The 27,967-nt window shown below is 42.2% G+C and overlaps 2 protein-coding genes across 5 annotated transcripts; one reads left to right on the top strand and one right to left on the bottom strand.

The window, feature by feature from the left end:
* Positions 1–25: 25 nt before the first annotated feature.
* Positions 26–18,977, bottom strand: lgi1b (leucine-rich, glioma inactivated 1b). 4 transcript variants are annotated; one of them, XM_076028144.1, is made up of 11 exons: positions 18,909–18,977; positions 9,433–9,670; positions 9,229–9,300; positions 7,568–7,639; positions 7,044–7,115; positions 5,284–5,355; positions 3,930–4,099; positions 3,335–3,499; positions 2,735–2,955; positions 2,391–2,637; positions 26–1,674 (listed from the first exon to the last, which is right to left on the bottom strand). In XM_076028144.1, the coding sequence occupies exons 2-11, from the start codon at positions 9,624–9,626 to the stop codon at positions 1,325–1,327; spliced, it is 1,635 nt and encodes a 544-aa protein (XP_075884259.1). In that variant the 5' UTR covers positions 9,627–9,670; positions 18,909–18,977; the 3' UTR covers positions 26–1,324. The 4 variants fall into 4 exon arrangements, with proteins under 4 accessions (XP_075884259.1, XP_075884260.1, XP_075884261.1 ...); XM_076028145.1 differs by lacking the exon at positions 18,909–18,977 and adding an exon at positions 10,179–10,273; XM_076028146.1 differs by lacking the exon at positions 18,909–18,977 and adding an exon at positions 10,030–10,145.
* Positions 11,332–27,967, top strand: fra10ac1 (FRA10A associated CGG repeat 1). The gene is made up of 14 exons (XM_076028148.1): positions 11,332–11,452; positions 11,876–11,955; positions 12,113–12,205; positions 12,483–12,528; positions 12,685–12,761; positions 12,854–12,937; positions 13,670–13,754; positions 14,920–14,965; positions 24,192–24,305; positions 24,810–24,852; positions 25,357–25,502; positions 25,596–25,646; positions 26,248–26,332; positions 27,734–27,967. The coding sequence occupies exons 1-14, from the start codon at positions 11,435–11,437 to the stop codon at positions 27,774–27,776; spliced, it is 1,011 nt and encodes a 336-aa protein (XP_075884263.1). The 5' UTR covers positions 11,332–11,434; the 3' UTR covers positions 27,777–27,967.

Raw genomic sequence — 27,967 nt, 5'->3', positions numbered from 1 at the left:
AAAAAAGGGACAGAAATAACAATGGTGTCGTTTTCTTTTTTATTTCTACCTCACATAAAATATAAGCAACAATTATGACAAAGGAACAGCTATGTAGTAGGTATTTTAAAAACCTAAACTAAATGAGACTAACACAAGTACACCCTTTGCAGAAACTACATGTCACACAGCATTTAAGGATACTAAATTCAATATCTTATGAAAAAAAAAGTAGACACTGGGTGTGGTTTCATCTACATACAAAAACAGAGTCATATAAATTACTGAGCACGGCGTAGTAAAAACGTAAACACTGTATTTGGCAAGTGGTCGTCAGTGAATTTGTTAATTGTTAACGGACCACTATGTCCTTTTGTGGCAGAATAAGAGGGGCGTGTAAATGCACAGGTACTAGGTGCCACGCAGCAGTCGGCTTTTTAGCGGCGGAGAAAGACAACAATAGTTTTTGTCAATGGGGGAGAAAAGGGGTAAAAAAGCAGTGAAACATGGAGGGCTAGGTGACACAGTGGGATGCTTCTAGTGTGTCATTCATCAGGAATCAACACTATGGACATGTGTATCGCGCACACAGTCTTTCTTGTGGTTGAGAGGGGAGATCCCTCTCCAGCTCCCACCCCATTACCATTTTATGCAAAACTGGCCACAAATTACAGGTACTTTTATGAGTAGAAATACTAAAGAGTTATGGAACACTGCAAGAAACTGGTAAATGGTTTCAGGGACTTGTCCAGGTTCCCCCCTCCCTTGAAGACACACGACCAGTTTACACATCTTAAAGGGACCTTGAAACGTAATAAAGGTGAATAGAAAAACTTTGAAGTGTATGATTTGCCTTCATTACTCACAGAACCAGAATGTAGCTTACAGTTCATCGGGAAATATAAGCTACATTATTAATGCCTTACAGTGTGTATTAAAGGAATGCACAGTCATCTGTTAATTTGCCAACCATTAGAACTGTACACATGAAATGGACCCAGTCATCAGCCTGATGTTTCCTTTCCTGTTTTTTGTTTGTTTTTGTACTAGTGTTTTATTAAGCTGAAAAGCACAGATCAAGTTTGTTCTTGATTTTAACTGAAGTTTTGAACTTTCGATTGGTGCTAAATTTCTTGATGGCAAATAAGGTATTGACTTATCAAAATTAAGGAAAATGAAAAAGGATGTCGTTTGACCATTTTTTGTATAGTGTAAAATAGTGGTAATTTTAGCGTTGGCTCTAAATGTTATCTTACTAAAAGAAAATTGCTGGTGTATTGTAATGGATTGGAAAAAATAAAAAATTTAACAGGTAGTGATCTGTTTTTCTGCAAAAAATATCAGTCTAGTTACTTAGATCGATCATGAGGTGCTCATATATCTGAGTTTTCCCCTTGAAGCTGGACGCGAGCAGGAAGACCCGGTTGTCGATGAAAAGCAGGGAGAATCCACGCGGTGCCTGGATATTCAGCTCCTGAGATGGGACAAACTGGCCCCTCTTGGTGTCCCATTGGTAGACCTGCGTCAGGGAGTAGTCGCTGCCAAGGATGGCGTACTGCCAGTTGCCGATGGAGACGGGTTGGAACACCATAGAGCCACGGGAAGGAAATGTCTGGATCTCTTTGAACATGGCACCATCCCAGCGCATCACCTTGGAGTCCCCGATGAATCTTGTCAAGCATATGAACAGCTCACCTTCAGAAAGGGCAAAGTATTAAAAGGATGCTTGTTTTTTTTTTCCTAGGAAGTGACTCATCGAGTTCCTAAAAGTCTGCAAAAGCTTTTAGCGTAAGGACACATTGTGTATGTTGTGTAATGATTTACAGGAAGGTTTTACGGCCATGGCCAGTGATACTGCTTTTAATTACCTTTGAAATGAATCTCTCCGAAAGGTAACACAAAGTGTGAGTGCTTGGAGAGCTATGGTGAATGTTGTTGAAAGATGACATAAAACACAAAAAACAGAGCCTGCATCCGAGTCAGTTGCCAGTGAGCTAATTTGGGAAGAGCTAATTACTATATTTTCTGAGTTGGGAGACTGTTGTCCCCTCTCTTGAACCTACGTTTCAAGGTGCTTGTCTCTGTTCTTGCTCCAGTTTCATGTGTCTCTTCTCAGTCCTACACGTCTGCCCCACCATCATTAGTTCCACATCACTACTGAGGAGGGAAAAGGCCAATCCGTGTCTTTTGTTGCCAGTCGGTATGGTTTCCAGCATAGCTATGTGTATGGGCCTCAGTTTCGGCTTACTGGCCGACAACGTGTGTCTAAAAGGTTATTCACACACCAAAGTGGTATATTTGGACTGGGCATACTTTTGCACTCAAACTCTGAGAAATGGCACAGCACTGCATACAGTATTGCCTCGAGCTGAGTTTTACATTCCTGCTAAAACGGATGCCACATAACTCACCCTTGACAGTGAAGTGCTTGACTGAGAAGACATCCTCCATGTCCGGGATGTCAGTCCTGCGGTCAAACTGCTTCTGGCCCCTGTTCCACTGGTACACAACTGGCCTCTGGGAGCTGCTGGACAAGATCAAGTGGGGTTTGTTTGAGATCTCAAGATATTCCACATCCGTGTCCCGGTACCATGGGTGGAGCGACTGGTGGGAGTAGAAGCCATTGCCGTTCCATTTGTACACCGTCGTGGAGCCAGCCTGCAAGCCACAGATGTACAAAAGTTCAGCTGAGCGGACTTCAAAGACTTCCCATGCGTTCACCAACATCTTGAACAGCTGGATGCATTAACGGTACCTTCGAGCTATCGGCAATGACAAAGAAAGATTCCCCGTCAATGGTGAAAGTCTCAATGTCGTTGGGTTTGCGGATCTTCAGGATATCAATGTCCTGAATCTTGATGAACTTGTTGGCCGAGGTGTCATGCTTGTAAATGTGCGAGCCCCCAAATAGCTGGGCCACAATCACAAAGAGGTGGTTGTCGATCACCATCGGCTTGCAGACCACAGTGGAAGTGCCTGGAAAGGAAACATAAATGGTGACAAGACTTACATGCAGTGAAGCCTCCATTATGTTTTTCATCTCCACATGACCTCTACTCACTTGCTCCCTGTTTGACTTGTAAGCAAATCTAAGGTTGTGTGTGTTACTTCTGAGGCTTGTTGAGATGCAAAAACAGGCTGAACCAATGTAAGCTATCTGCCATGCCAGCTACTCAGTCTGGGCCACTTAAAATGTTACAAATTCAAAGTTTTTGAGTATGAAGATGAGTGTGTTTTCAATCAAGAAGGTCAGAAGACATATAGAACATTGGGGTTTGATATACATTTTCTGAATTATTTTCTTACATGAGCTTTCACAGAATCTCATCATTCAAATTATGGTTTCAAGACTCACTTTCAATGGTGTCGTACGTCCTGAAGGTCATCTCAACGTGATCCCATTCCAGGAAACTACAGGTGCCAGCAAACGGTTGCGCAAACACAACATACTGATCTGTACCAAAGGTGAAAGCTTCCACTGATATGGACTCAAACTTGAGCGACTGGTATGAGGCAAACTCTGGGGGGGAAAAAAGATGGACTTGACACAGACTGAAAGGATGGTGCAACGGGTCTGTGAGGACATAAAGGTTACTGATCTGAATGAATAAATAGTCATATAGATAGTATACCATTGTTGGTATTGGTGTTGATTGATACCAGTGTAATGAGAGCGTTGCTTCTCTCCTTTGCACACTGCTGTCTGTGTGAGTGCCACTCCTCACAGTGCAGTGCTATATTTATAGTATAATGCTCATGAAGTTGGATTAAAATACATATTTAATGTTAAATATAAAATATTTAATATAAATTTAATGGAGGGCAAACCACAAGCCTCTTCATGAAGACTGCGGCTCTAAGGTGAGAAGGCTTTGCTACAATTCTGTCCTGGCCTAACTAATTAATGATCTACAAGGAAACATCACAAACACACATATAGAACATGGCACCTGCTGTGATGCAGTCAAAGGAGTGTGGCAGCAAGTCATTGAGTTTCTTCCCCTGGTGCATGGGTGGACCGCTGCAAAAGATGTCATCCAGCGTGGCATTGGTGTGGTGCATCCACTCCACCAACCACTTGAGCTTGCAGTCGCATACCAGGTTGTTGCCACGTAGATCCCTAAATGCACACGACGAGCCAGCCAACAGGTAGAGGTGTATTTTTTTTGGAACAGAAGTTGACTTAATGTAGCTATTTTCAGATTCTTTTTCACCCCAGAGATGTCCCGTATTGTTAATTATCAAAAGACAAGGACAAAACTCTAAAGATCTCCAGAGAGTTGCATATTTAGTGCTCTGTTTACAGCCTCCTGCAGAAAACTGCTGTGTTTTAGATTCCTGCTGAAAGTGATGCTTTGTCGGAACACCTTTGAAAGGAGACAAGACCACTCGCGTGTGGAAATCTGGTCAACAAGATTGCCCATCAATGCCTTTTGTGACATCACAAATGGCTGATTTCCAGAAAGTTCTCAACACAAACATTGTCTAAGGTGTAGCAAGCAAAATAAGTAAAGGATTAACCTTATTTATTGGCCGCTCATTGCCAGGGTATATACTGGTTATATAAATTTTGCATAAAATATTGGACCTGTGGGTGTGTGACTCCTGTTCTACCATCTGTTCTGTCTTTACTCCCCAGAATCACTTTGCTAAGCCAACAAACGTTTTGCAAGTGTCCCCACTTCTCATCCACTGATGTTTTTTTGCTGCTGTTGACCTTGAACATGGGTACTGAAGTGCAAACGTGCGCATAAACACACACACACAGCCAAATTCTTCAGTCTGTCCTACGTGATTATTTATCATCTCCCTTTCATCTTTCCCCTTCCTACTTTTTCCTAAAATCCCCAGCAACATGAAAAACTTCTTTATAGCTGATTATTTATCTTTAATCCCCGACTCCCTAATTTTACACGGTGTGAGGATTCTCTTTGCTCTCTTAAAGCACTGCAACATTCCTGTGTTTAATCATGTGTTTGAGTTTCTGTCAGTTTGAGAAAAGGAAGGAAAGGAAGACAAGTGAAGATCATCCTCGGCATTTGCATTTGCACACGCAAATCCTCTGCCTCTCATCCCCGATGGCTCTGAGCACATCACATTTGTGCACTACCTTTTCATTATGCATTATGCTTGGCTATTTTGGAAGGAGACACCAACTCTTCGGAAACACTAAATTAAATATAGTCTCAAAGGCACGTGTGCGCAAGCCTGGAGAAGTGGCTGATTGGATCAGACAACCAATCTGAGAGGGGATGAATGAAATGAGATGAATGAAATCAGTTGGTAATGACAGCATGAACTCACACTTTTGTCAAAGCGTCCATGCCCCTGAAGACATCTTTGGGCAGCGTCTCCAGGTTGTTGTAGGCCAGACTCCTAATCAGCAAAGAGAGCCAAAAAAGACAATAGACACAGTGTTTGAGTTACAGCAAGACTCACACAAGCCGCAGGCTTTTCATCGTCTCTTGGCCTGGTTGACCGGATCAGGAGCAGAATAAACAACACAGCGCTGACATTACACGCTAGCATTTTTGAGCTCAGGAGGACGACCTGCCAGGAGAGAGCGGCCCTGTGCAGGAGTGTCGTTCTGAGAGCAAACGACGATTGCGCTTCAAAACCAGGGAGAGATGGAAGTGAAATGTCAGCGTAATTCATGAAGGCTGCATTATTTATCCCAGAGCTGTTTTCCCTCGAAGAGAAGCCGTTTTTCTTAGTGCCGAGGCTCTGCTCTCCCAAACAAAACTGGACGAGAAGCAGCGAGAAAGCGGGTAGGATTCCTCCAGGGTCTCTGCCACTACCTGTTAATAATTTAAAGAGCCCCCAATAGTTTGTTTATTCACCAGTGTTTCCAATGATCAGGACTGGACTGTTGGTTTGACACTTGACCTGACACTTGTTTCTCAACTGGATCCAACACTTCCTCCTGTTGTTTTGCCGATGTAATTGCAAGAATGCTGATTATGACAAAAAACGTTTAATTATTATTCTTTATCTATTATTCAATAACTTATTTTTACTGTTTTTTCAAAGCACAGCAGTATAATAAGTGCGTGTATTGACCTACTGACTTCATGAATAGTTTCTTTCCAGGCACCTTCCCATTTCATTAACATTATCTTGAAAATTCATTTCTTTAAAAAAAAAAATAAATAAAATTATGAACCATGAATTTAGTCAATATGCTACAAAAAGTTAAAATGAATTTTTGTTGCAATTCAATAAGGTTTAACTGACTTCTCTCATCGTCTTGTAGAATAGCTGGAGAACATTAAAACTTAACAATTGCAGTTTTAATATTCCTTTTGTGCTTTACTGCTCAATAAAGTGTTTCTCAGGATGAGATTTAAAATTACACTTTTAAAAACCCATCAAGTAATACACAGCAGCAAAGCCAGAATGTGTGAAGAATGACCTGCAAGCCTAAAGGGACAGATGGTCGGCCACCCAGTGTATGGTTACAGTACATTTATATTTAGCTTTCACCTTTGGGTCAGTCACGTTCAACACTGCTCTTAAGTTTAGACAATCTTTATGGTTGAGGAATGTGTCACGATGTAGGGAAGTCGGGCCATGTAATTGTAGTTAAGGAAGTGTTTTTTTTTTTATTACATCACCACGGGGCTAACCTCATCAATATCTATCGTTAATACCTAAATATCATTGTGTTTTCAGAAACTCACAACTACATGATTGTTTACTTAAGTTTTTTTTTTTTTTTTTTTTAGATCAAATGGTATAAATGACGTACAGTGAACAGGAATGTGCTGTTCAACCAAATGTCCTTCAGCTACTCGAGACGGCCGACACCTTCAGTGACCTCCACTGTCATTGCTGACAGCAGCACTTCTGCTCTCGTTTGCAATTCAAGTCAAAGTTAATACAAAGAGGAGCAGATGCGCAGGTTATTTTTGAAATCTGCATAACGAAACATTAACACACCAACAAGTTTATTATAAAGAAACAGGGCAAAAGCCGCTGTCACAAGTCATTTACATGTTAAACAAGGAAAATAAAGGAGCACTGGGAAAAACGCATGGAATGGAAACGCGTGAAGAGATACTTACAGATGGATCAGTGTCTTCAAACCCCGGAAAGCAAAGGTGGATATTGATGCAATTTTGTTATTTTCAATAAACCTGCAAAAAAGAGAGATGTGTTCAGATATGTATTTTATTCATAAAGATGAATTTGTTGCATTTAAAATCCTGCAAAGATCTGAACACATTTTCTTTTTTATCCCACTGCATGACACAAGTTGGACAAAAGGAGGTTTGTATTCTTTGTGTCACAATCTCAACTAAAATGAGGGCTTGGACAAGGAAACGGCTGTTTTCAGTAACTCATCTTGAACTCTGGCAAAGTTCTGAATAGCACTGGGAGTGGCAAGGTGAAATCTGACAACTACAACAGAGGCAAAGAGATGTAAGACAACTTCCTTAGGAAAAAAAGAGACAAAGAGAGGCATTTACGTGTGCAATTGAACGGCAGCGCTGCGGGTGAAGTGCTGAGCAAGGGAGTTGCATTGACTTTCTTGACTTTTACAATACTTCCCAAAAATGTATTAATTAAACACAAAACCGTTACTTACAGATACTCAAGATGAGGCAAACCCAAGAATGCATCTTCGTCAATATAGTCAAAGGAATTTGCAGTGAACAATCTGAAAAGGAAAGAAAAGTAAAACGGCAGTAATTGAGAACAGCATCCCATTCTGAATTATTCATTTGTGCTGGCTGCAGTTTGCAGTTTGAAACTCATTTAATATTATATTGATGCATGTTTTACTGTTACAGCAGCAACTGTGATCTGTTGATCCCAAGTAGGAAATAATTGCTTTTGAGAGTTACAGAAACAGACAAGCAGCTCATTCAAGCGTCTCTGCCCACACTGCAGGGCTCCTGGAGATCCAAATAAAAGGAATAAAACGGAGGAATGGCAGATCACTCCTACACATTTTTGCTTTTTTGCTTGAGAAATAAGAAACAAAAACAAACAGATGCCTACTCCCACATTCTTCTGACTCACCCTTTATGCCAGTAATGTAATATTGTCTGCCAATAACATATTCTGCACCACTTGTAAATCTTAAAGTATAATGGAAAGCAGCATTTTCAAAAAAGACTTGTAAGACCGTTGCAAACAAATGCAAGACAGACCCCCCCTCCCCCCGCGCATCATCGTCAGTGCAGCGACGTTAATCTCCTTACAATTCATTTTGTTTACTTGACGTTTGATTTGTTCCAGTTTTCCAGAAACAGTGTCAGTTAAACATGATTTTCCCCTCAAAATATAACATTGGAAAAAATAGAAAAGTTTAAATAAAAAAAAGCCAAGTTCTTGATTTACAAAAATGTTTAATTTTTGGATCTGCATATTTCTCGCTGTGCGCTTATCACAATGAGACCACACTTCCACACTCAGAGCGATGACAGCAGGGAAGCCAAGTGATGCAGAACTCTTGTGGCCAAGATGCTCCAAAGCCAATAAATAACAACATACGCGGCATTCCCTTTCGGTTTTATCCTCCTTCTGGTCACCAATCTGCACATGCAGACTGATTTATCACAACATTGAACATGGCAACCCTGCAGGTTTGTGTTTTTTTTTTGTTTTTTTTAATGACAGAGTGATGCCAGGGTGGCAGCATTCCCTTATTGCATTACCTGAATGCCAACAAAAGAAGTAATTAAAGAAAACATCCAAATGTCAAAACTGTCAACGTATAGGCCCTGTGTTTTTGATTGAAGGTTTAGAGTCTTAATCCTATTGCCCTTTCTTTCTTTTGTTGAGCTATTTTTAGAAACAAAACATGTTCATGATTTATTCAGCTTCTCTTTGCTCTCCAACAAACAGACTCTCCCTAGCAGCCCCATGCTGTGAGCCATGTGGTCTGTTGCATAATGCCGAACAGCATTAGACAGAATGGCCCCCCTCAAAATCTGCATATCTACCCTCCCACCAAATACACGTCTGGGGAGCTCTAGTCTCATTGTGTGATGCTGCAAGACCTGGATAATGGGCAGACACACAGAGCGAGTTCAATAGATCTATAGAATGTAGACAGATAGGAAAAGGTAAACAAAAGGAGCACTATAGGCAAGGATAGTTAGATAGAAAAGAGTAAACGACAAAGCTATAGATGCATAGATAGATAGATGGATGATAGATAGATAGATAGATAGAGGGATAGATAGATAGATAGATAGATAGATAGATAGATAGATAGATAGATAGATAGATAGAACTCACAGCAGTTGCAGAGCAGGTGTGTGCACAAAGCTTCCACTCGTGATTTCATTGAATCCGGACTTGACAAAAGACCTGGATGGACACAGAATTCACGTAGGAAAAGTCAAACAAAGCTGACCCACCCCCACCCCCTCCTTTCTCCAACCAATTTGCACACTGAAAACCCGTCAGACGATTCGTGCGCGTGTTTGGTGGGCAACTTACAGTGAAACGACGTCGGACGGGAAGGCGTGCGGCACGGATCGGACGCTCTCGCACAGAGCGTTATCTTTGGTGCAGGTGCATCCTGCGGGACACCGGGGCTGCCTCACCCGCCGCGCATCGCCGAGGACCAGGCTGACAGCGGCCACCCAAACCAGGAGCGTCCATCCTCTGTGTGTCCTGCACGGGTATCCCATTCCTGCTGGCCCGCTCCGGTGTCCGATCACTCTCGCTCATGCAACTTGCAAATAACAAATAAATAAACCGTTATTATTAAATTACCCCTAACCCGAAAGATTAATTTAAAAAACAAACAAACCAGCGGCTCCTCAAATTCTAACGCCCAGTTTGACCGCCAACTATTTTTGATATGCGTCTTATTTGTTTAGGATGACAGCAGCAGGCGATGTTGCGCTGGGATGGATGCAGGCTCGTGTCTATGCCTCCTGCGTCTCAATAGGAAGGCACCCGTCCAGCGGATTCGTTCTGCGAGGCGCAGGATTACAAATGCGGGACATGAGAACAGAGACCACTGTCTCAGCCTCGGTTTTTTTTTTCTTCTTCTCCTCTTTTTGCTCATGAAACGGAAAATATCCCAACCTCTCAGACGAAGGTCCACGCTCCTATTTGCTTTCATACATCTGCTGTTCGGTAGTGAAAACCCCACAAATAAGTTCCCGTACAGTTTTCAAAGGCTTTAAAATAAATAAATAAATAAAATAAAGAGGGGAGGGGAATAAAAAAAAAACCTTCAAACGCCGCGAGGGGGGAAGAGAAGGGAAGAAAGAGATGGAGATGCAGAAAGGAAAGAGAAGGAGGGGGAAGCCCCAAGGTGCGCTTTTTTATCAGCAGTGCCAGCTATTATTTATGCGCGCTTCAGAGGCGCATGCATGCGTAATAGGAAGCGGCTATTCATGGGGCTCTGTGCAAATGCACCTGCCGCACTTATGCGGGGGGGGGGGGCTTTTCTTCCCTCGGTTTAAAAATAATGACATTAACTGCGGAAGATCAAGGGTTCCTGACTGAGCCTACCATATGGCAAAAGTAAACATGCTTTATTGGGTCAGATGTGTTGGTCGGTTCATACGTGGGAAGACGGTTAGAATAAAACCGCTCTTCTACGTGAAAATCTTGGAACAAGTTTAAATCTATGACAAAAGGACATATATGTCTTGATTAAGTATATATACCACAAATGCAGCAAAAATAAATAAATAAACGGCCTTAAGAACACAGGGGATTTTCGTATTCTTCAATAGCATTTTTCACGCTCATTTCCTTTCTTTGGACAGCTCCACATTGAGCCCATTGTTCAGTTTAGGGGGTCGTGGAAAAGTCAGGAAACACAGGACTTTTGTTCACCAGCTACGCTGAACTTTCACCCCTGCCACCCATAATAAGGCAGAGACTCAGTACAGAAAGATTAACAGCCCCTAGATCAAACGCCCCCAAAAGAGGAAATGAGCATCGTGATCGTGGTTTGGCCGTCAGCCCTATCATTCTGGTGCAAATGTGAAAGCAGAACGACACTCTGATGTTGTTAAATGCTATTTCCTTTCAATGGTTCCGCCACGTTTCTTACCATTTTTTTTTTTTTTAATTATTATTATTATTTTTTAAATATTGGATAGAAGCGTGAAAATAATAGGGAATCAAAAACATGATAAAATGTGGCGAGACTATTAAAATGGGACAATGACACTTTAAAATAATATAAACAATGTCAGACATCAAAACCATATACTAAGTACTTCATTTTTAATGTCACCAAAAACCGCATCCAATCGCAAAAGCCAGCCAATTCTATAATTTATCCCATTAATATTTATGTTTATGATACAAAGACGTCGGCCTCTTTTTATGCTGCCCTCGCAGTCACATGGAATAATTAATTAGTCTCCAGTCAACGTCATCATACCGCGGCTTCGGCGCTACGTCATAACCGAGCGACGGAGTTTTGCCGTTTATAAACATTCGCTGCATGAACGCAAGGCTCTACTAAAACATGGATAATCTCGTTAAGGTAACCTGTTTTTTTTGGAGTCGAGGATTAGTTTCCGTACATTTGTCACTATAGGAGGATGAAGTGACGGTTCCGAGTCTGTCATGTCTTCTCTTTGCAAGTTATTATTAGACATGAATTGAAACATTAACAATGTAAACATATTAAATAAAATGTGTTGCCCGTCGCTGCAATTTCGATTACAGACATTTTAGCAAACATATACTTTGTCTATGGAATATATTTATACATGGATAAATATTACATTTATTTCCCTGCTGTATCGACAAGCACGGAGTTAACCCATGTTTACAACTGATGTGCAAGGACGTTTTTATATTGTTGTGCATGCATTCTCCCGATTAGTCCGATAGTAACGCTACAGAGTAGTTGAATTTGATCTAATTTTGAGTGTGAACATCATGACCGGGATTAATTCACCAGGTACACGGTGGAGGTGGTGGCTACGACTCTGATTTTAGTGACGATGAACAGGGGGAGCCCTCTGAGAAAACTCTGAAAAGGTAAATACTAAGACTATACCAATTTTACTCTAACACAGTATGCCCAGTATCAAAGGTGCAGCAAACATTTAATTACCGTGAATTTGACAGTTGCATAGATTTTTTTTATTTTATTTTTTAAAATACAAACTTGTGAATTTGTTTGTTCGCCAATCAGGAAACGGGAGGAAGAAATCCAGCAGAAGCCGTTCCAGAAAGGTCGCCACTCAAAGGTTGCTCACCGAAGTTTGCACTCAGATGAAGTGGACAGGTGTTGCCCCGGGAATACACTCACTCACTTCCTGCTCATGTCTGACATTGTGTCTTGTTTGCTCATTGAAAATAGCTGCCAGAACATGTAAAGGGTTTTATTGTTCCATTCAGTACACACGTTTTTCTTTTATTATTTGATATATAATTTGGCTTTGGTCAGAATGACATAAGTAATTTTGCTTTTCATTTTGGTGACAAGTCATGTAAATTGTACTATGAAACTGTTAACTGGTTGATCATTTATAAATGTATAGTTTTTCTCCATTTTATTTCAGAGAGGAAGCCAGAAACAGAAGAGCTCACCTGATTTCATTAAATGCTGTATCCTTTTTCGTACTGGAGTTTGTCAGAAAAATTCTGGTTAGCCTCCATTTAAGAAAAAAATAATGAATTTAAATGCATATTTTTCTTTTTCTTTTTTTGTTTTTGGTTCAGTTCACATTTGAAGTCTGATAGACCTTAAATCAGACTGGCCAGTTTGAAAGACACAAAAAGTTTGTGGCCGACTACATACTTTACTATGGAGGGAAGATGTGCGACTTCAAGCGCTCAACGTAAGGCTCTTCAAGTTGTCACACACCACCTAAGGCATAAAGTGGCGTTTTCATTCATACAACCTCTCACCTTGCACTTGTCTTCCCCGCAGATCCAATGACAAAACCGATCATGATGTGGTGCGTGAGAATCATCGTTTCCTCTGGAGGGAAGAGGATGAAGAGGAAATGACATGGTGAGTGTCCTAGAGTCCGAGTGTCATGCTAGGGCTGTGTCTCAATTCAGGTTCTGCACCCTTGAGACCGAGTGTCCTCCGTCTGAAGGAAGCGTTCGTAGACTTCCCAGCCTAGAAGGACGGACCAAACCCCGCCTACCTGGTAACCACTCGGGACGGTCTAGCCTTCGGCGTATTTCCTCGTTTCGTCACCGCCGTTCTCTCCGGCTGGCCAACACAGGAAGTGACGTTTTTATAGTATCAAGCTAACCATTGGTTTGCCATCTAACGATGCCGTTGGATGATCAAATAAATAAAATCCTACATTAAAAACTGGATACTTTATGTGAAACTTCAATATTTAGATTTATATGTCGTGTCTTAACCAGTACATGGCGCTAATTTCAGCCGACTTCCCAGGATCCCACGATGCTTTGCAGCAGCACGCAAAGCACCATGGGATACCCAAGTGCGCGAAGGATAGTGCGGTGCATCCTTGGACTCGGCTAAAACTAGTGCGTATTTCCGAGGGCGCATTTTGAGTGTCCTAAGCACCCTCGGGAATTGGGACAAGCCTTCGCGCAGTGCTATGAAGCAACTTCCTTCCAAAATGCGCACTTCAAGGGCGCAGAACCTGAATTGAGACACAGCCAAGATGTGTTTGCTTTTGAGTGTGCGCTCTGCTCTTCTCCAAATACGTTTAGCTGCAAATACAGTTTTGGCATTCTGACTCATGGGCTCATCCTCTTCCAGGGAAAAAGAGCTTGCCAAGAAATATTATGACAAGTTGTTCAAAGAATACTGCATAGCTGACCTCAGCCGATACAAGGAAAACAAGGTGAGGAAAGAGGAATCGAGCGGTTTCAACAAAACCAAAACAATCTGCAGCAGACACTAACCAAACGTGACGGTTCACAGGTGTTGTGGAAACATTAGGTCGACAAGTCAGCGACAAAACTTCAAAGCATATAAATGTGCTTCTTTGTGGTACGAGCTCAAAGCAAAGATGTGAGCGTGCACCGTCAGAAAGTGAGTCAATGGCCATAAGCGTCTTGACGGTCACAGAAATCACCGCCAGGATTTGGCAAGATGATCCACTTTATTGCACTGTGCCTCGAAATGACTCCGGCAGTGCGGTTGATGGCTTATTGCTTGTGAAGGTCAATATTACGTAACCCATACACTGTCCTCTGTAGATATACGAGCGGAAAATGGTGTTGTATCATAGTCTCTCCCTCATCTGTCCACTGGACTTGTTTTTCCTTTGAGGTGAAGAGAAAGAGAAAGTGGAAATAGTAATCCTAAAACAAACACAATGTGTTGAAAAATTGACTGTAAGAACACACAGTAGTGACTAACATCAGCGCCCTGACTGTCAAGGTACAAAGCAGCCATTAAATATCAGTAATTTGCACATTATTTTTTGACTTGTGACAATTGCCTGGGGCCTTGCGTCCAGTTCAGATCATACTTCTCGCTGATTAGTCATTTCTTTGTTTATCGCTGCACAATTTGTTCCTGCATTGTGTAATTTCCCATGAAATCAGCTGACATCCTGAGCAGTGGTGATGGGCCAATGTGCTGTGGACAAATTCACAGAAGGGAAGTGTGCGATGTACGCTGCCACATCATCTGTTCATTAGAGTTTAGGTCTGGCTGCTACTGCGCTCATATATCCCAAACAATGTGTAGAGACAGCCAGGAGGAAAACCTGTCAAATTATCTGGAGCAACACTTACCAGGAAGGAAGCTCTGCTGCATTTATTCACCTGTCCCCTCCCTTTTTTTTTTATTTGTTTTTTTTTTTTTTACATTGGTTAGATAACATTGAGTGTGGCACGCCACATTCTTTCAAAAAAAAAAAATGTACGTAAAGTCAAAGAGAAAGATGCTGCGGGTTTCCTTGAATATGCTTGATAATGTTTCCCAGTAATTATCAGAGTGTTCTAAAAGTGTGATAGTGTGTGAATCTGCATCTTATATCAATTTTCATTGGTCAACAGTTTGGCTTCCGCTGGCGGACTGAGGATGAAGTCGTCTCGGGCAGAGGTACGACACAATACAGCATTCTGCTTTCTCCCGTTTCTTTGTACTCGTCTGTCTGATTTCTCTTGTCAAAACACTGCCATGCTGTCAAATAATAGACACCAAGTAAAATTTGTGTTTCAGAGCGCATTGCCACCAAAACAGTCAAAGTTGATTGCGCTTTAATTAGGATTTTTATTATTATTATTTATTTTTGAGTCAGCCTGCATATTTGTCTTGTTTTCAGTTCATTGCTGCAATTTAAAGCAAACAGGAGCGGCACGTAGCTTGAGAGAGCTCATTAAAAAAAAAAAAAAAGGTTTATGCAGCTGCCACAACCAGTTCCCAGGCATGTCCACTAGATGGAGACAGAGATATTGGTAATTTACAAGGAGGCGGATGACACAGGCCTCCAAACTCTGCATTCAGGCCCGCGTTGTGAATAAGTTTGCACTACTTTGCTTTGATGTCTACGCTTGTCAGGGTAACGGGCCTCTCAAATGTTTCACCAATCACTTTCAATTTCATTTTGTTTTCTTGACTCAAAACCACCGAGGGCATTCTTTTACTCGCTTATCGATTGAGACAATTGATCTGCTGATTGGCGCCAATGGAGCTGCCGTCGCGTCGGCTATTACTTCCCGTTTGTGTCTCTTGCTCAAAGAGAAGCACGACGTCCCGACACTGCCTGCCAGTTTGGATGTGCGCTGATGATCCCACCCATTAATTGTCCGGGATTAGTGCGCCACCTCCACTCTGTCTACTGCTCCTTTTGTGTGTCAGTGACAGATATTTATAGGTCTGCCTGTAAAGAGAATATTAGCATTTTTGCCGAGGGTGAGCCTGTCACGATGGCTTTTTGATACGCCTTGAAGCGCGAGCGGGCTCATTTTACATCAGCATAGTGTTGAAATGCAATAACAACCAGTCGCTCAAGTCCTACAGTTTGTGGTTTGCATGAGTTTTTTTTGGAGACGCTTTGTGGTTCTGGTGATTTAAATTGAATTTGTATAATCTGGTTTAAGACTCAGGGATCAGTAACAAATCAAGACATGAATCCCAGCTGTAAACAGTCTCAGGCAACGTTCTAAAATGATGGTTTAAAATGTCTGTGGTTTTACTCAAACCCCAGCCATCTAGCAGAATAATTCTATTTTGACCTGTAAAAAAAAAGGTCTGATTTTGTGCAAATTTAATTCGAGCTGAAAACTCTCTCCAATCTGTTAAAAAAAAAAAAAAACCTTTCTTGAAACTCCCTACAGAGGATGTGCCAAAACACTCTTTGTTTTTTTCGCCTTCCAAATGTAAGGTTCAAAAAAACATCCGTTTTTAGTCGGAAGCTAAAACCTTGTGTTTTTTTTTTCTTTTGTAGAGGTCTGGAAACAGAAAGTTAAATATTCTGTTTTGGTTGAGTCAAGGATGAAAAAGATCTGAAAATGGGAATATATATCGCAGAGATATGGGGGAGAAAAAAAACAACAGTGGTTATGTTTATGTCAATCTGTCTGCTATTTGATAAGAGTTCATAAAAAGCTACTCTTTGATGTCATATACAAATATAGAAACACACACACACTCACACACACAGTATGTCTGAGAAAGCTGAGTAAAGCCAATATATTGTTCCAGATTAAGACGGTAATCCTGCTGTCTGACAGTTCATCCCCTGTGGCAATACTCACTTACAGAGGATGTGTGATTAGATCAGGCCAGAGACACATTACTAGCAACTCTCAGCCATTTGTTTACATGATTGTTTCCCTGTGAACTACTGCCTGATCACCAAACTCCCGTCTGGAGCCAGAGCTCGGCCTCGAGGCGTGACGCAAACTCTGGCGTGTTTGATTTGCTTTCCAACAGCAGCAGGGACGTCAGTCTCGAAGCCAGTGGGATTGAAGTTGTGTTGTCATTTAAAAATGCCAATGAGGTCCAGAGATTCAAATGCAGGGGGAGATGAGAAAACCGAAAACCCTTCATCGTGCTGAACCAGAAGACCAGGTCTTCTGAAGCAGATGCAGAATCTGAAAGATCCTGCACCATTCTATTGGAGGGGGGGGGGGTGCTCTTCTCCTGCCTTGCTTGAAATTACTGAAGTGTGACTTGCCTGATCCCTGCTAACCATGCAAGTGGAGTAGGACTTCTCTTTGACCGGTTGGAGTGATTATTAGCTATTGAAACGATTCATCGGCTCAATTGAATCGATTAAAAATGATTCAACCACAATTTTTATCTTGAATTGGATCTTCATTTTATTAATGCCACTGCTGCTAAACATTTGTTCCACTGTTGTTTCTGATGGAGAAATTCTGAACTTTCTCTTCAATAATCGTGTGATGTGTGAGACACTGACTTCAACATCCTGTTTGTGTGTGGTGAGTTTTTTCTCCCACACAGATGCTTGTTGGGATGCACGTTATGTCACATGTCCTTTCGCGTCTATTGTTACATTTTTTTGCCTATTCAAATAATTGCTTCATGGAATCAAACAAAAATAATCTATAGATTAGACAGTTGCAAAAATAATCGATCACTGCAGCTCTAGCCTTTAACCAATCATTGGTCGGCTTTCCGGACACAAATGTCTAATCAACCAATCACATGGCAGCGACGCACTGCCTTCAGGCACATAGATGTGGTCAAGGTGACCTCATGAAGATCAAATCACACATGACAATGTTGTTGTCACACAGGCTGGCTTGAGTATTTCAGTAATCACTGATTACATTGGAGTCATCAGCAGAGGGATGCAGAGAAGAGAAAATAGCGAGTAAAAAGCAGTACTTCTCGTCAAAATGCCTGGTTGATGGCCAGACTGGTTCAACCTGGCAGGGAGGCATCAAAAATTCAGGCCAGAGCTTCAACCCAGAACTTGCTGGAGCTTTGTGTGTTTTTTTTCCTCTAAAGGGATGAGGATTATGTCTTTATCCACCCTCGGGTGTCTGGTAGAGGTTTTTCACCTTGGTCCATTTTTGAATCCACACTTAATGCTTCACACTTGTTAAACATTACTGTCAAAACTGAACTGTAGACAACTGGACTTGGAAGTCCATTTGCCTGCAGTTCAACTCCCCTGAAGAAATTACCTTTCCAGACACTGTTTTGACGGTTTAAAGCCCACTTCATTCTTTACCTTTCCTCTAAGCTTGCCACTGTTTGCAGTCGTGTGTGTGTGTGTGTGTGTGTGTGTGTGTGTGTATCCCGTATTAAAAAAAATAATGAATAAGCTTTTTAGCTTCAGCGAACCATGGAACAACATCTGGACAGCACTTGTACCAAGTTTGGTGCCGCTGAAGCGTGGTAAAATTATAGAGCTTTTAGTAAAGACCAGTCTAAGCCTCAGTGATTTTGGCACAATTTGAGATTTCGTAGGACCCAAACTAAGATTTATTATTTGTATGTCAATGAGTCTAATATTTAGATGCATTAATGACTTTTCTTTAAATTAAAGAAGGGCAATGTAGAGGCACATCGACACTGCATACTAGCATAGGTTGAGAGCTTTGGTGGTTCATATTCACTGTCATTGTCTCATTTAATAGCGTTCTAGACACTATCTTTTTTTCTACAAAGAAAAGCGAGGCTTTGCACACAAACCAGCTGGTCTTAGCAACATTAGCTTCTGACGCACTCGATCGCTATGAGCCCTCGACCTGCTTGCCGCTTTCCTGAAGTTACACAGGACAACTCCTTGAAACGTCGGTCAATTTCAACTCCTTCGCCCATGTCAAAACGCGACATGAAAGCTAGCGTCACGCCGCTTCACTTGTCCTTCCGACACACTCCTGAAAAAACTGCGACAGAAATCAGGCCAAATATGTCTCTTTACATTGAACTGCTTCGCATTAGCAAACGTCTCCTTGCGCGGATGAGACAAATACATTAATTTCGGTTTTCAAAGAGAGTTCGGCGAACACTTTTTGATGTCAACTTATCCCGACCTTACGGTGGTGTTTCCATGTGGTCTTACCTTGAGTTTCGTCGGATTAGAAAATCATTAGTTCCGCCTTCGTGGTTCCTACCTGACGTCCAATTTTGCATGACTACGTACCACAGGCTGCGCGGAAGTGCTGCCATCGCGAGGTGGACAGAAAGATTGTAGTCAGTTTATTTGATCCAGTTGCCCCGCTGGTCGTAGTTTGGACACCCCTGATATAGAATATATATGTACATTTGTGTCCATGTGGGTGGAGATGACAAACAAATTTTAGTACCACTACCCAAAAATTCCTCCTTTCGCCTCTTATGACCTTTTCTAGATTTAATAAATTCATTTTGCTTCACAGTTGAAGCCAGCAAGCTCATTTTTTCCCCTACTTGGTGTGTTAGTTGACATGCCAGTAACGCAAAAAGGCATTAAAGAGCTGAAAAAGTCAGACAACTTTGTAATACTTTGTTATATAATACAGCCACGTCGTGGATGCATTTTCAAGTGTGAAAGGCTTCAAACAAACCGTGTTTTTTTTTTTTTTTTCCCATTTCAACTTTTTAAAGCTAAATAAAACCCAAATTTATTGGCAATATCCCCTCAGGTGCTCTGGCCTGGCTGGAGTCTGAGCGCGGACAAGATTTGTGCTTTGTAAGGTGCTCCTGCTGGGCACTGCTGTGCCAAACAACATAAATCAGCCACGGAGAAGGAACCAAGTGGCTTCCAAGCATTCAAAATAATAGCTTACCAGCCCACACAGCTTCCTCAGATGCAACGTCCAAAGATGGAAGTTGTCCAAATTTTAGAGTTTTAATGTTTTTAGAATGATGGCAGGAAACCAAACAAAAAATAACTGAAAAAAAAATACAGGTATTTCTCCACATTTTACCGACTTACATGTCCTTTGAAAGCAGAACGTATGTGATGGTGTCTGGAGCAGACAGACACTGCAAAATAGAGAAATAAACTAAAGGTCAGTATTCTTCGCTCCCTCACCCAACTGAAGTCTCACTAAAGAGAATACGTCAGATACAGGCTCAGAGGTTGGCAGGCTGTCGAGAGAAGCAGGCGCTTGGAGCCGACTTTAAAAAATAAAATAAAAAAAACAACTGTGCCTGGGGGGTAGTGAGGTGGGGAGTGTTCACTGTGTCCCCGCAGGCTGAGAATTTATTAAAGGCAGTTGACCCCGCAGAGGGGGCAGAAGTAGCAGCAGTGAGTATATAGAGTTGGCTGGAAAACAGCTCAATAACAATCCCGCACACAGGTGCAGCAAGCACTTGGACAATCAGGGTGCCAGTGAGATGGACAGAAAAAATATATATACAGGTATATGTACATATATATATATAGATATATATAGATATACATATATGTGTGTATGTATTTTTAAGGAACCCTGTGATTCAGAATGGTGCGTGTATGTGTCCATACAAAGTCCTTTAACACAAAACTGTTCTTGATGTGCCTTTTATCAGCTCGATGTTGGTGGGAGGGAGAGATGATGTTAGAGTTGTAGAGATGTGACTATCACTTTTTGTTATAGATTAATGTGGGAATTATTTGATTCAATTCAATTAATGAGTTCATTAATTAAATAATTAATCAACTGATTAATTAATAGGTCAGGAAAAAAAATTCAAACTGAATCTTTTTTTGTTTTGTTTTTAACTGATTCAGCTTGGTGAATCGTTTTGGCTCCAGAGGCTTGTATACTTTTGCATATGTTTACTTACAGTCGTGTCAGACAAACAATTCAGTATGAAAAAATGTTCAGTAGTTTGGAAAGTTACACAAACACATGCAATTAACAAAGGTGCCAGTAGCCCCACTTTGAAAGTGTATTCCTAAAAAAGAAGAAAAAAAAAAAATCAAATTCTAAAAACTTTAGTTCAGTGTGCACATGCAGTTCCAAAAGTTGTGTGTGTGTGTGTGTGTGTGTGTGTGTGTGTGTGTGTGTGTGTGTGTGTGTGTGTGTGTGTGTGTGTGTGTGTGTGTGTGTGTGTGTGTGTGTGTGTGTGTGTGTGTGTGTGTATAAAAAGACTCAATGAAAGGAACTCACTCATTCTACCATCTTCATTCTTTGAAGCCGGCCCGCCATGTGGAATGTTTCCTGAAGTCCTTTGGATTTTTTTTTTCTTCTCATCCATCTGATGGAGCCATGACAAAGTGTTTGGAAAGTGGAGGCAAAACTTTAAAAGTAACCGGGCAAACTGTCTGTCACGTTGAAGGTGACCAGTCAGATCTCAGGCTTCAGGTTTAAGCAGTGAAAAGGCTCCGTGCTGTCGTTGGTCGGGGTGATAGTAGCTGCTCACCAGAGCTTCCAGGCAGCGCCGCGGTTCGCACAACTCCTGCCAAAGCCAGTTGGGTCCTTTTTTTCCGGGTGCCACTTTTTGCTTCTCACAATGGGAAGTACAGTCCAGGTCTGGTTGAAAATGTTACTATCGCAGCATCCACGCTAATCTCCTCAGCAGCAGCCATTGTTTACTACTTGAGGTCGCTTCTTTTTTCCTGGTCTTGGAGCTTGGAGCTGTCACTTCTCAATTTTCAACTCTGAAATCTTCAGAACTCTTAATACACTACCAGTCAAAAGTTTGGACACACCTTTTTTTTTTTTTCTTTGCAATCTTTACAACTTTTTACACTGCAGATAGATATTGAAGACATCAAATATATGAGCAAGATATGTGTCATTATGCAGCAAAGAAAAACATGTTAAATAATTCTAAATATGCTTTTAATGAAAGGTGGCTGTTTCGAAGAATTTAAATTATTTTACACTTTTGTTTCCTACATAATTCCATGTGTGTTCATACGTACCTTTGATGCATTCAGTGAGAAACTGCAATCAATAGTCTGGAGAATGAAAGAAAAGACATTCAATTCATAGGATGTGTCCAAACTTTGGACTGCTGGTGTATATAAAAGAAAGCTGATTGGTTATGAGATGCACTGAAGTTGAAGGAGGGTTCGAAAATGTTTGTTGACAGCTGTTTTTACAGATGAAATCTGAATTCTATTTATTTATTTATTTATTTATTTATTTATTTTTTAAAAAAAGAGGCAGTTGACCTTGTGAATGTGCTTCGTGAACTTTAAAGGTTTCCGAGTGCACTGGCTGAGCTCTCCAGAGTGGCCACAGAGATCACTGGTCCAGGTCAGCGTCCTCTGACATCCACCAGTGAATGTTAATCACGCGTCCATCTGTCCTGTGGCGCATCAGGCCTTGATCTCAGGCCCTTTAGTCGCCATTGACGTAGGAAGGCAGGAGTTTCCCATCTTAATGGGCTTACTGGACCCAACCTGGTGCCAGCTGCTTTTTAACAGAACATGGCGGAGTCACATGACACGGCGAGGATCCCCGCACTTGTTGCTGAGGGGAGAGTCTTATTCCTGAAGCTTTAAATAAAAATCTTTGGTGTAAGATTAAAAACAAAACAAAGCAAACATACAAACAAACAAACGAACATTTGATTTTTCATGTGCCGGAGGACAAAGTCGTACTTTTATCTGCTGTGATTCATGCGGATACCAGTGGGCAGAAATGCGCAAAGAATTACGAGCCGACCTTGATCACACACAATTTTCTTTCAGAATTTTTATTTTCCAAAAGGAGTGAAGGATTTTCTTTGACAGCAATCAATCCGAGGCTGTGAGTAGCTGGAAGCTCAGATGTATTTGCACTCACTGTTGCAACCTTGAACATTTTCTTTTATGTTGCGAACCAAAACCCTTTTCTGAAGCAGCAAGCCGAGGTATTCAAGTCCTTCTGCGAGCGAGCGTTCTTCTCCAGCTTCAAACATCCACATGCGTTGGCGTTATTATCTTGCGTGCAACAGCTCGTGTGCGTTTGTTTGTCAAACCAACGTCAAATGTGTTTTTGTCGCCTCTCTTTGTACACGCGGAGAACCAACGTGTCCCGGGAGAGTTCGGCTGCGAATGGATTGACGTCATTGCTGATGAATCGAGGCGGGATTTTCTCAGGTCTCCAGTCGCTGTTAATGTCATTAAATTAGCACTGGCCCAGGTTACTACACACCACTGTCTGTTAGCTTCAACCATCAGTGAGTCCCCACCGGTTCCTCTGTGGCAGAAACTTGTAAGAGAAGCCGTTTGCTTGGAGAGAAAAAAATGTCATAAGTCGAACAGTTTTGAATTGACAGTTAAAAGTAAAAAATATATATATAAAAAAATATTTTTTTAGAAGTGCTGCTAAATAAATAAATCTTGATTTCCTACAAAGTTACCAGTTAAGAAAAAAACATTTCGCTTCAGTACATATGAGTTTGAATAAATTTTTTCTGCATTTGAATAAAACTCTGTCTTAATTGGACCCGCCTCTTTCACAATGCACAAAATGCCACAAGGGTCTCGGCTTCCAGCCGACGTCACAGGCCCTGGATCTAATACGGCACGTGAAGGGAAAGTCTTCCTCCTGCTCCAGGTGGCCCGCAGCCACGGAAAGCAGCCTCGCTACGCCTGAACCTTTCCCCTGTCTTCAGGCAGGAGAGGGCAGGCGTCACAGCCTCTCCTGGGTCTGTGCCTAGGCCGCCGGGCCGCTCTGACGCACTGCTTCAATCAGGTGGAACCCCTGAGAGCAGATCAATGCTATAGTAAGCTGCTCTGGGGATAATGGGCCTGCTGTGCAGCGGCTAGGGAAGGGAGACTTGAGAAGCAAGGCGTGGTGAATAAAGAGAGGTGTGGAGAGCGAGCAGGAGAGGGCGGGCTGTGTGGCGGCGCCAGACTCAGTCTTACACAGCGTTTTTGAGTTTAAAATGGGACAATTTCCCTTTGTTCTGTTAACAAGGGAAATCTATTTATTCCCTCCGCAAAATAAGGATTCCTTCCATGATTGCACACGTTGCTGGAGGACTTGCTGGACGACAAATGGGCGTAACGGAGCAATACCATAAGAAATCGTGGGGAGGCAGTAACACAAAGAAAATGACATCAAACCGATCAACAAAATGACAAAGAGTTTCAACGGGAGAGCAATTACACAAATTGATTTGAACTTATTGCCACAATGTGCTATAACTGCACCAGGACAAGGTGACAAGCAACGCTACCAAAACAATGGGAGCAGATTGTAAGGGGCTCACATTCATTTCGTTTTCGATGAAGTTGCTCACAAAGCGCATATGCCAAAACATTTGTGACTTCTGCATTAATGGGCCCACATGCCATGCGCAGTATTGTCTTTTCCCATCATGCCTCTGTGACTCACATGATGGGAAAAATGCTTTTTGGACCCATGGTAATTTTTTTTTTTTGGGGGGGGGATGCCCTAAGCAACCACATATCTGTATGTTCACTGTGGTCTTCCAGGTCAGTTCCAGTGTGGAAACAAGCGCTGTGATAAGCAGGAGGGCCTGAAGAGCTGGGAGGTGAACTTTGCCTACGTGGAGCACGGCGAGAAGAGAAACGCCCTGGTCAAACTCAGTAAATAATGCCACCTCTCTGTTGTCACACCCTGTCCAGGCCTCACCTGTGTCTGTGTGTGTGTGTGTGTGTGTGTGTGTGTGTGTGTGTGTGTGTGTGTGTGTGTGTCAATGCCGTCTGGGGGAGGGTTTTCTAAGAAGTGACTTATAGTACATAGTAATCCTCCTTCAGGTATCATACAGCTGGAAATCCTGTTAAAATAATTACCGTAATGGACTGGAGGCCTCAGCTGCTGTGCTTACACCGTCACAAAAGTCTCCTGATGATATGACCCCTTATTATTCCCATTAAGTTCAACCCTTGTTTTCACTGCCCTGCTAAATCCACAGCATCCGCTGTGCCGGGCCAGTCCTGCTCGGCGCGATAAATACAATTTTCATATATTAAAACTGCAAAGTCAAAAAGTAGTTTGACTTTGCAGTTTTGTTTTGTTTTGTTTTTCTTTTTTGTGCCGCTAAACGTTTGAAAATCTGTTGACTTGTCTTGCTCCTCTGTTCTCACAAGGACTGTGCCCCGAGTGCTCCTTCAAGCTCAACTTCCACCACAAGTAAGCTGAAACCTCGGAGACATCCTTAAATTAAAAATTAAAATGGTTTTTGCCCAAGATGAAAGGCTTATTTAAAGCTGCTTGGGTCAGCGAGAAATATGGCAGGTCACCAAGGACGCCGCCTTACTTTGCCACATGCTTGCAGGGGTCCTGGACTGAAAACAGAATCGGCGTCCCCTTTTGTTATGAATAAATAATTCATGATTTGTGTCACTTTTTTTTTTTTCTTTTAGTTGAAACTGTTTAAACCGGTTTGAGTTGCTGAATTAAAGCTTAGTTTCCTTAATTTTACTCTTCCTATGGTTCAACTTGAACCTTTATTATTTATATATATTAACATTTTGTGATTTTCTCAGCTGGTTCTGGAATAAAGGAAAAAGTTGTCTTTTCACATTTTTACCATTTTCTTATTCGCCAATTCAAATAATCGTTAGATTAGACGATGAATCATGAATCAATTGCCACTGCCGCATCTCTGTTCTAATGTAAGACTGCGGTTTTCAGGAGAAAGGAGGTGAAGGCCAAGACGAGGAGCAGAAGGTCAACAGAGAACCAGGAGCCCCAGCAGAAGAACAAGAAGACCAAGAAGAAGAAGAGGAGGAGATCATCTTCATCGCACTCCAAGAAGCACAAACACAGGGGACACGGAGGTATTCCAGTTGCTCTGCTCCCCTCCTCCACCTCCTCCTCCTGGGCTCCTCTCTCCTCCTCCTCACCTGTCTAATTGCTCTGCCACTCTGCAGATCGCTCGGCCACGTCCAGCAGTTCCGAGGAGTCAGAGGACTCGGACAGAGGTAGCGTGAAGAAGCGGCCATCTACATGCAGTAAACAGCTCATTTAGAACACACACACACACACACACACACACACACACACACACACTCACTCACTCACTCACTCCTTCCCGGCTGTGACACTCCAGATATTTGAAGTGAAAACACGCTGGCAGTCATTTCTGAAAATAACAACAACGTGTTTCTCACTGCTGGATTTTGTCTGTTTATTGGAAGACTTTTTGTTTTTCGACTGAGCATGCAGCATGAAATAACAAAATCTTTTTGTACCTTTGCACATTTTGGGTTACGGATGAATCAGCAGCTGATGGGAGGAACAAAGTATTTGAGCAGAACAACCTGTATTCGTTTATTCCCACTTTATTTTTAGTCTTTTTGAGAGGCTGAACTTTCTGAGATTCAGGACTGTTTGAGCAGTGTATCGCTTGTAACTGCTGCCTGAGTTGAATCCCACAATGGGGTCACATCTAAAGAGCGTCTTTCCGTGCACCATTTTTGTTGGAAAGAAAAATCATTCTCTGCTTTCACTGCTTCTGATGCAAGCGAGTCGCTTGCTCAGTCGCCCGACGTCTGACTGGTTTGCACATTTTCCCCCTGGCAGACTCGCCGGCCGGCAAACAGCCAGGGGGCCAATCAGAAGCCGACCACTGGCGAGGACCCGCTCCCGTGGTGGAGGAAAAGTCAAGGTGAGGTTGGCCGCCTGGAGGAGCAGCAGAGATGGGCTTTTCCCCTCTTAGCCCACATAAGATCCGCCGCGTTTAGACCACTTACACCAGACCTTTAAAGCCCTTCTCAGGAGGAAGGAAATTAAGTTAACCCTTGACCCCGCCGCCAGTCACGCTTCCTGCCGGTAGATCAGGGAGCAGCACCGTCTCTTCCTGGGCTCTCCAATCATAAATAACTGCGCCGCAGCCACGACTGGATGTGGGAATAACTGTGTCACAGATAAATAACCCATCTGCTTCAGTATAACGAGAGACAAGAGAGGAAATGCACTCAACATCAAGGCTGTGTCCCAAATCGCCCCCTACCCACGATATAGAGGCCACGCCATTCCGTAGTGGCGTCCAAATCCTGAGTGAACATCGGTATTCACTTCATAGTCCACCCAGTGTATCCCACAATGCATCGCTAAAACTACACTACCAGTCAAAAGTTTGGAAACGCCTTCTCAAGCAATTATTTTTTAATCTTTACAACTTTCTACACTGCAGATACTGAAGACATTAAATATATGAGCAAGACATATGTAATTATGCAGCAAAGGAAAACAAGTTAAATAACTCTAAATATGCTTTTTATGAAAGAATTTAAATATAAAACTTGTTTGAGTTATTTTATACTTGTATTGTTTCCTACATAATTCCAGGCGTGTTCATACGTCGTTTTGATGCCTTCAGTGAGAAACTGCAATATCAATAGTCGTGAGAATGAAAGAAAAGACATTCAATTCATGGGGTGTCTCCAAACTTTTGACTGGTAGTGTAGTGCACAACCGATGGTCACCAGCCCAGCAAGATATCCCATCATGCATTGCACTCACATTGACTGAAAGGTCGAAAAGGCGAGAGGAGCTGACGGTTGCCGGAAGATGCTTATTATTATAATATGAACTTCTCACAGAAAGGCACATACATATGTGCAAATTAATTTATAGATGTATTTCTTATTCATCACCAGCTGCCGACAGGAAGTTTTGTTATGTTATTAACGCCGCCTGGAGTAGTGCCTGATTTTTTATTTATTTTTTCATTTGGCTAGTGAGCGCGCAGTATAGTTGTATTTGCAGAAGTCCTAATGTCGGGAGTGATTTCAGACACAGCCCGAGTCTTCCTCCATTCACTTTTCGGGATTATTTCCCAGGCACTTCCTGTTTGAGTTGCGACGTGTCACGTTTTGCGGCATCGACCATCAGCAAGTTCGAGGCGGATATGATTTGAAAAAAGCGAAGAGAGCGACTCGCACCTCCGCAGCTCGTCGTCACCACCGCCGATACGGAAGCATTTAACAGCCGCGGCCATGCGTGTTTACACCGTGGCTGACAGGGAACTAACGCCTGTGCGCTCTGCTTTGTTCCATCCGTCTAGGGAGGAGGAGTTTGACGAATACTTTGAAGACATGTTCCTTTGACTGCCGCCGTCAGCTGCCTGCCACCCTGCTGTGACAACACTTCCCTTGCCGCTGACATTAAGCATTTTCCCTTCACAGTGCGCTTGTAAAATGTTTCCCAGCTCCCCCCAGCTCTGTTTTGTTTTGTTTTGTTTTGTCTCCGACTATGTTTAAATGCCGCGGCAGAAATAAACCTAATGTTTATTCTGTAA

Source organism: Nelusetta ayraudi, unplaced genomic scaffold (genome assembly GCF_046127955.1).
Source record: "Nelusetta ayraudi isolate G7.1 ecotype Tasmania unplaced genomic scaffold, CSIRO-AGI_Nayr_v1 ptg000022l, whole genome shotgun sequence".
NCBI lineage: Eukaryota > Metazoa > Chordata > Actinopteri > Tetraodontiformes > Monacanthidae > Nelusetta > Nelusetta ayraudi.
Note: the sequence above shows the minus strand (reverse complement) of the source record. Positions and strands in the feature narration are given on the sequence as shown.

Coding starts and splice junctions, on each gene's coding strand:
- lgi1b (XM_076028144.1), bottom strand. CDS start 9,626: ATGGGATACCCGTGCAGGACACACAGAGGATGGACGCTCCTGGTTTGG. Junction 5,356..7,043: donor TTGAAGACACTGATCCATCT/GTAAGTATCTCT, acceptor TTTGCTGATTAG/GAGTCTGGCCTACAACAACC. Junction 3,500..3,929: donor CTTTGACTGCATCACAGCAG/GTGCCATGTTCT, acceptor TTTCCCCCCCAG/AGTTTGCCTCATACCAGTCG.
- fra10ac1 (XM_076028148.1), top strand. Junction 13,755..14,919: donor GCCGATACAAGGAAAACAAG/GTGAGGAAAGAG, acceptor ATTGGTCAACAG/TTTGGCTTCCGCTGGCGGAC. Junction 24,306..24,809: donor AAACGCCCTGGTCAAACTCA/GTAAATAATGCC, acceptor TGTTCTCACAAG/GACTGTGCCCCGAGTGCTCC.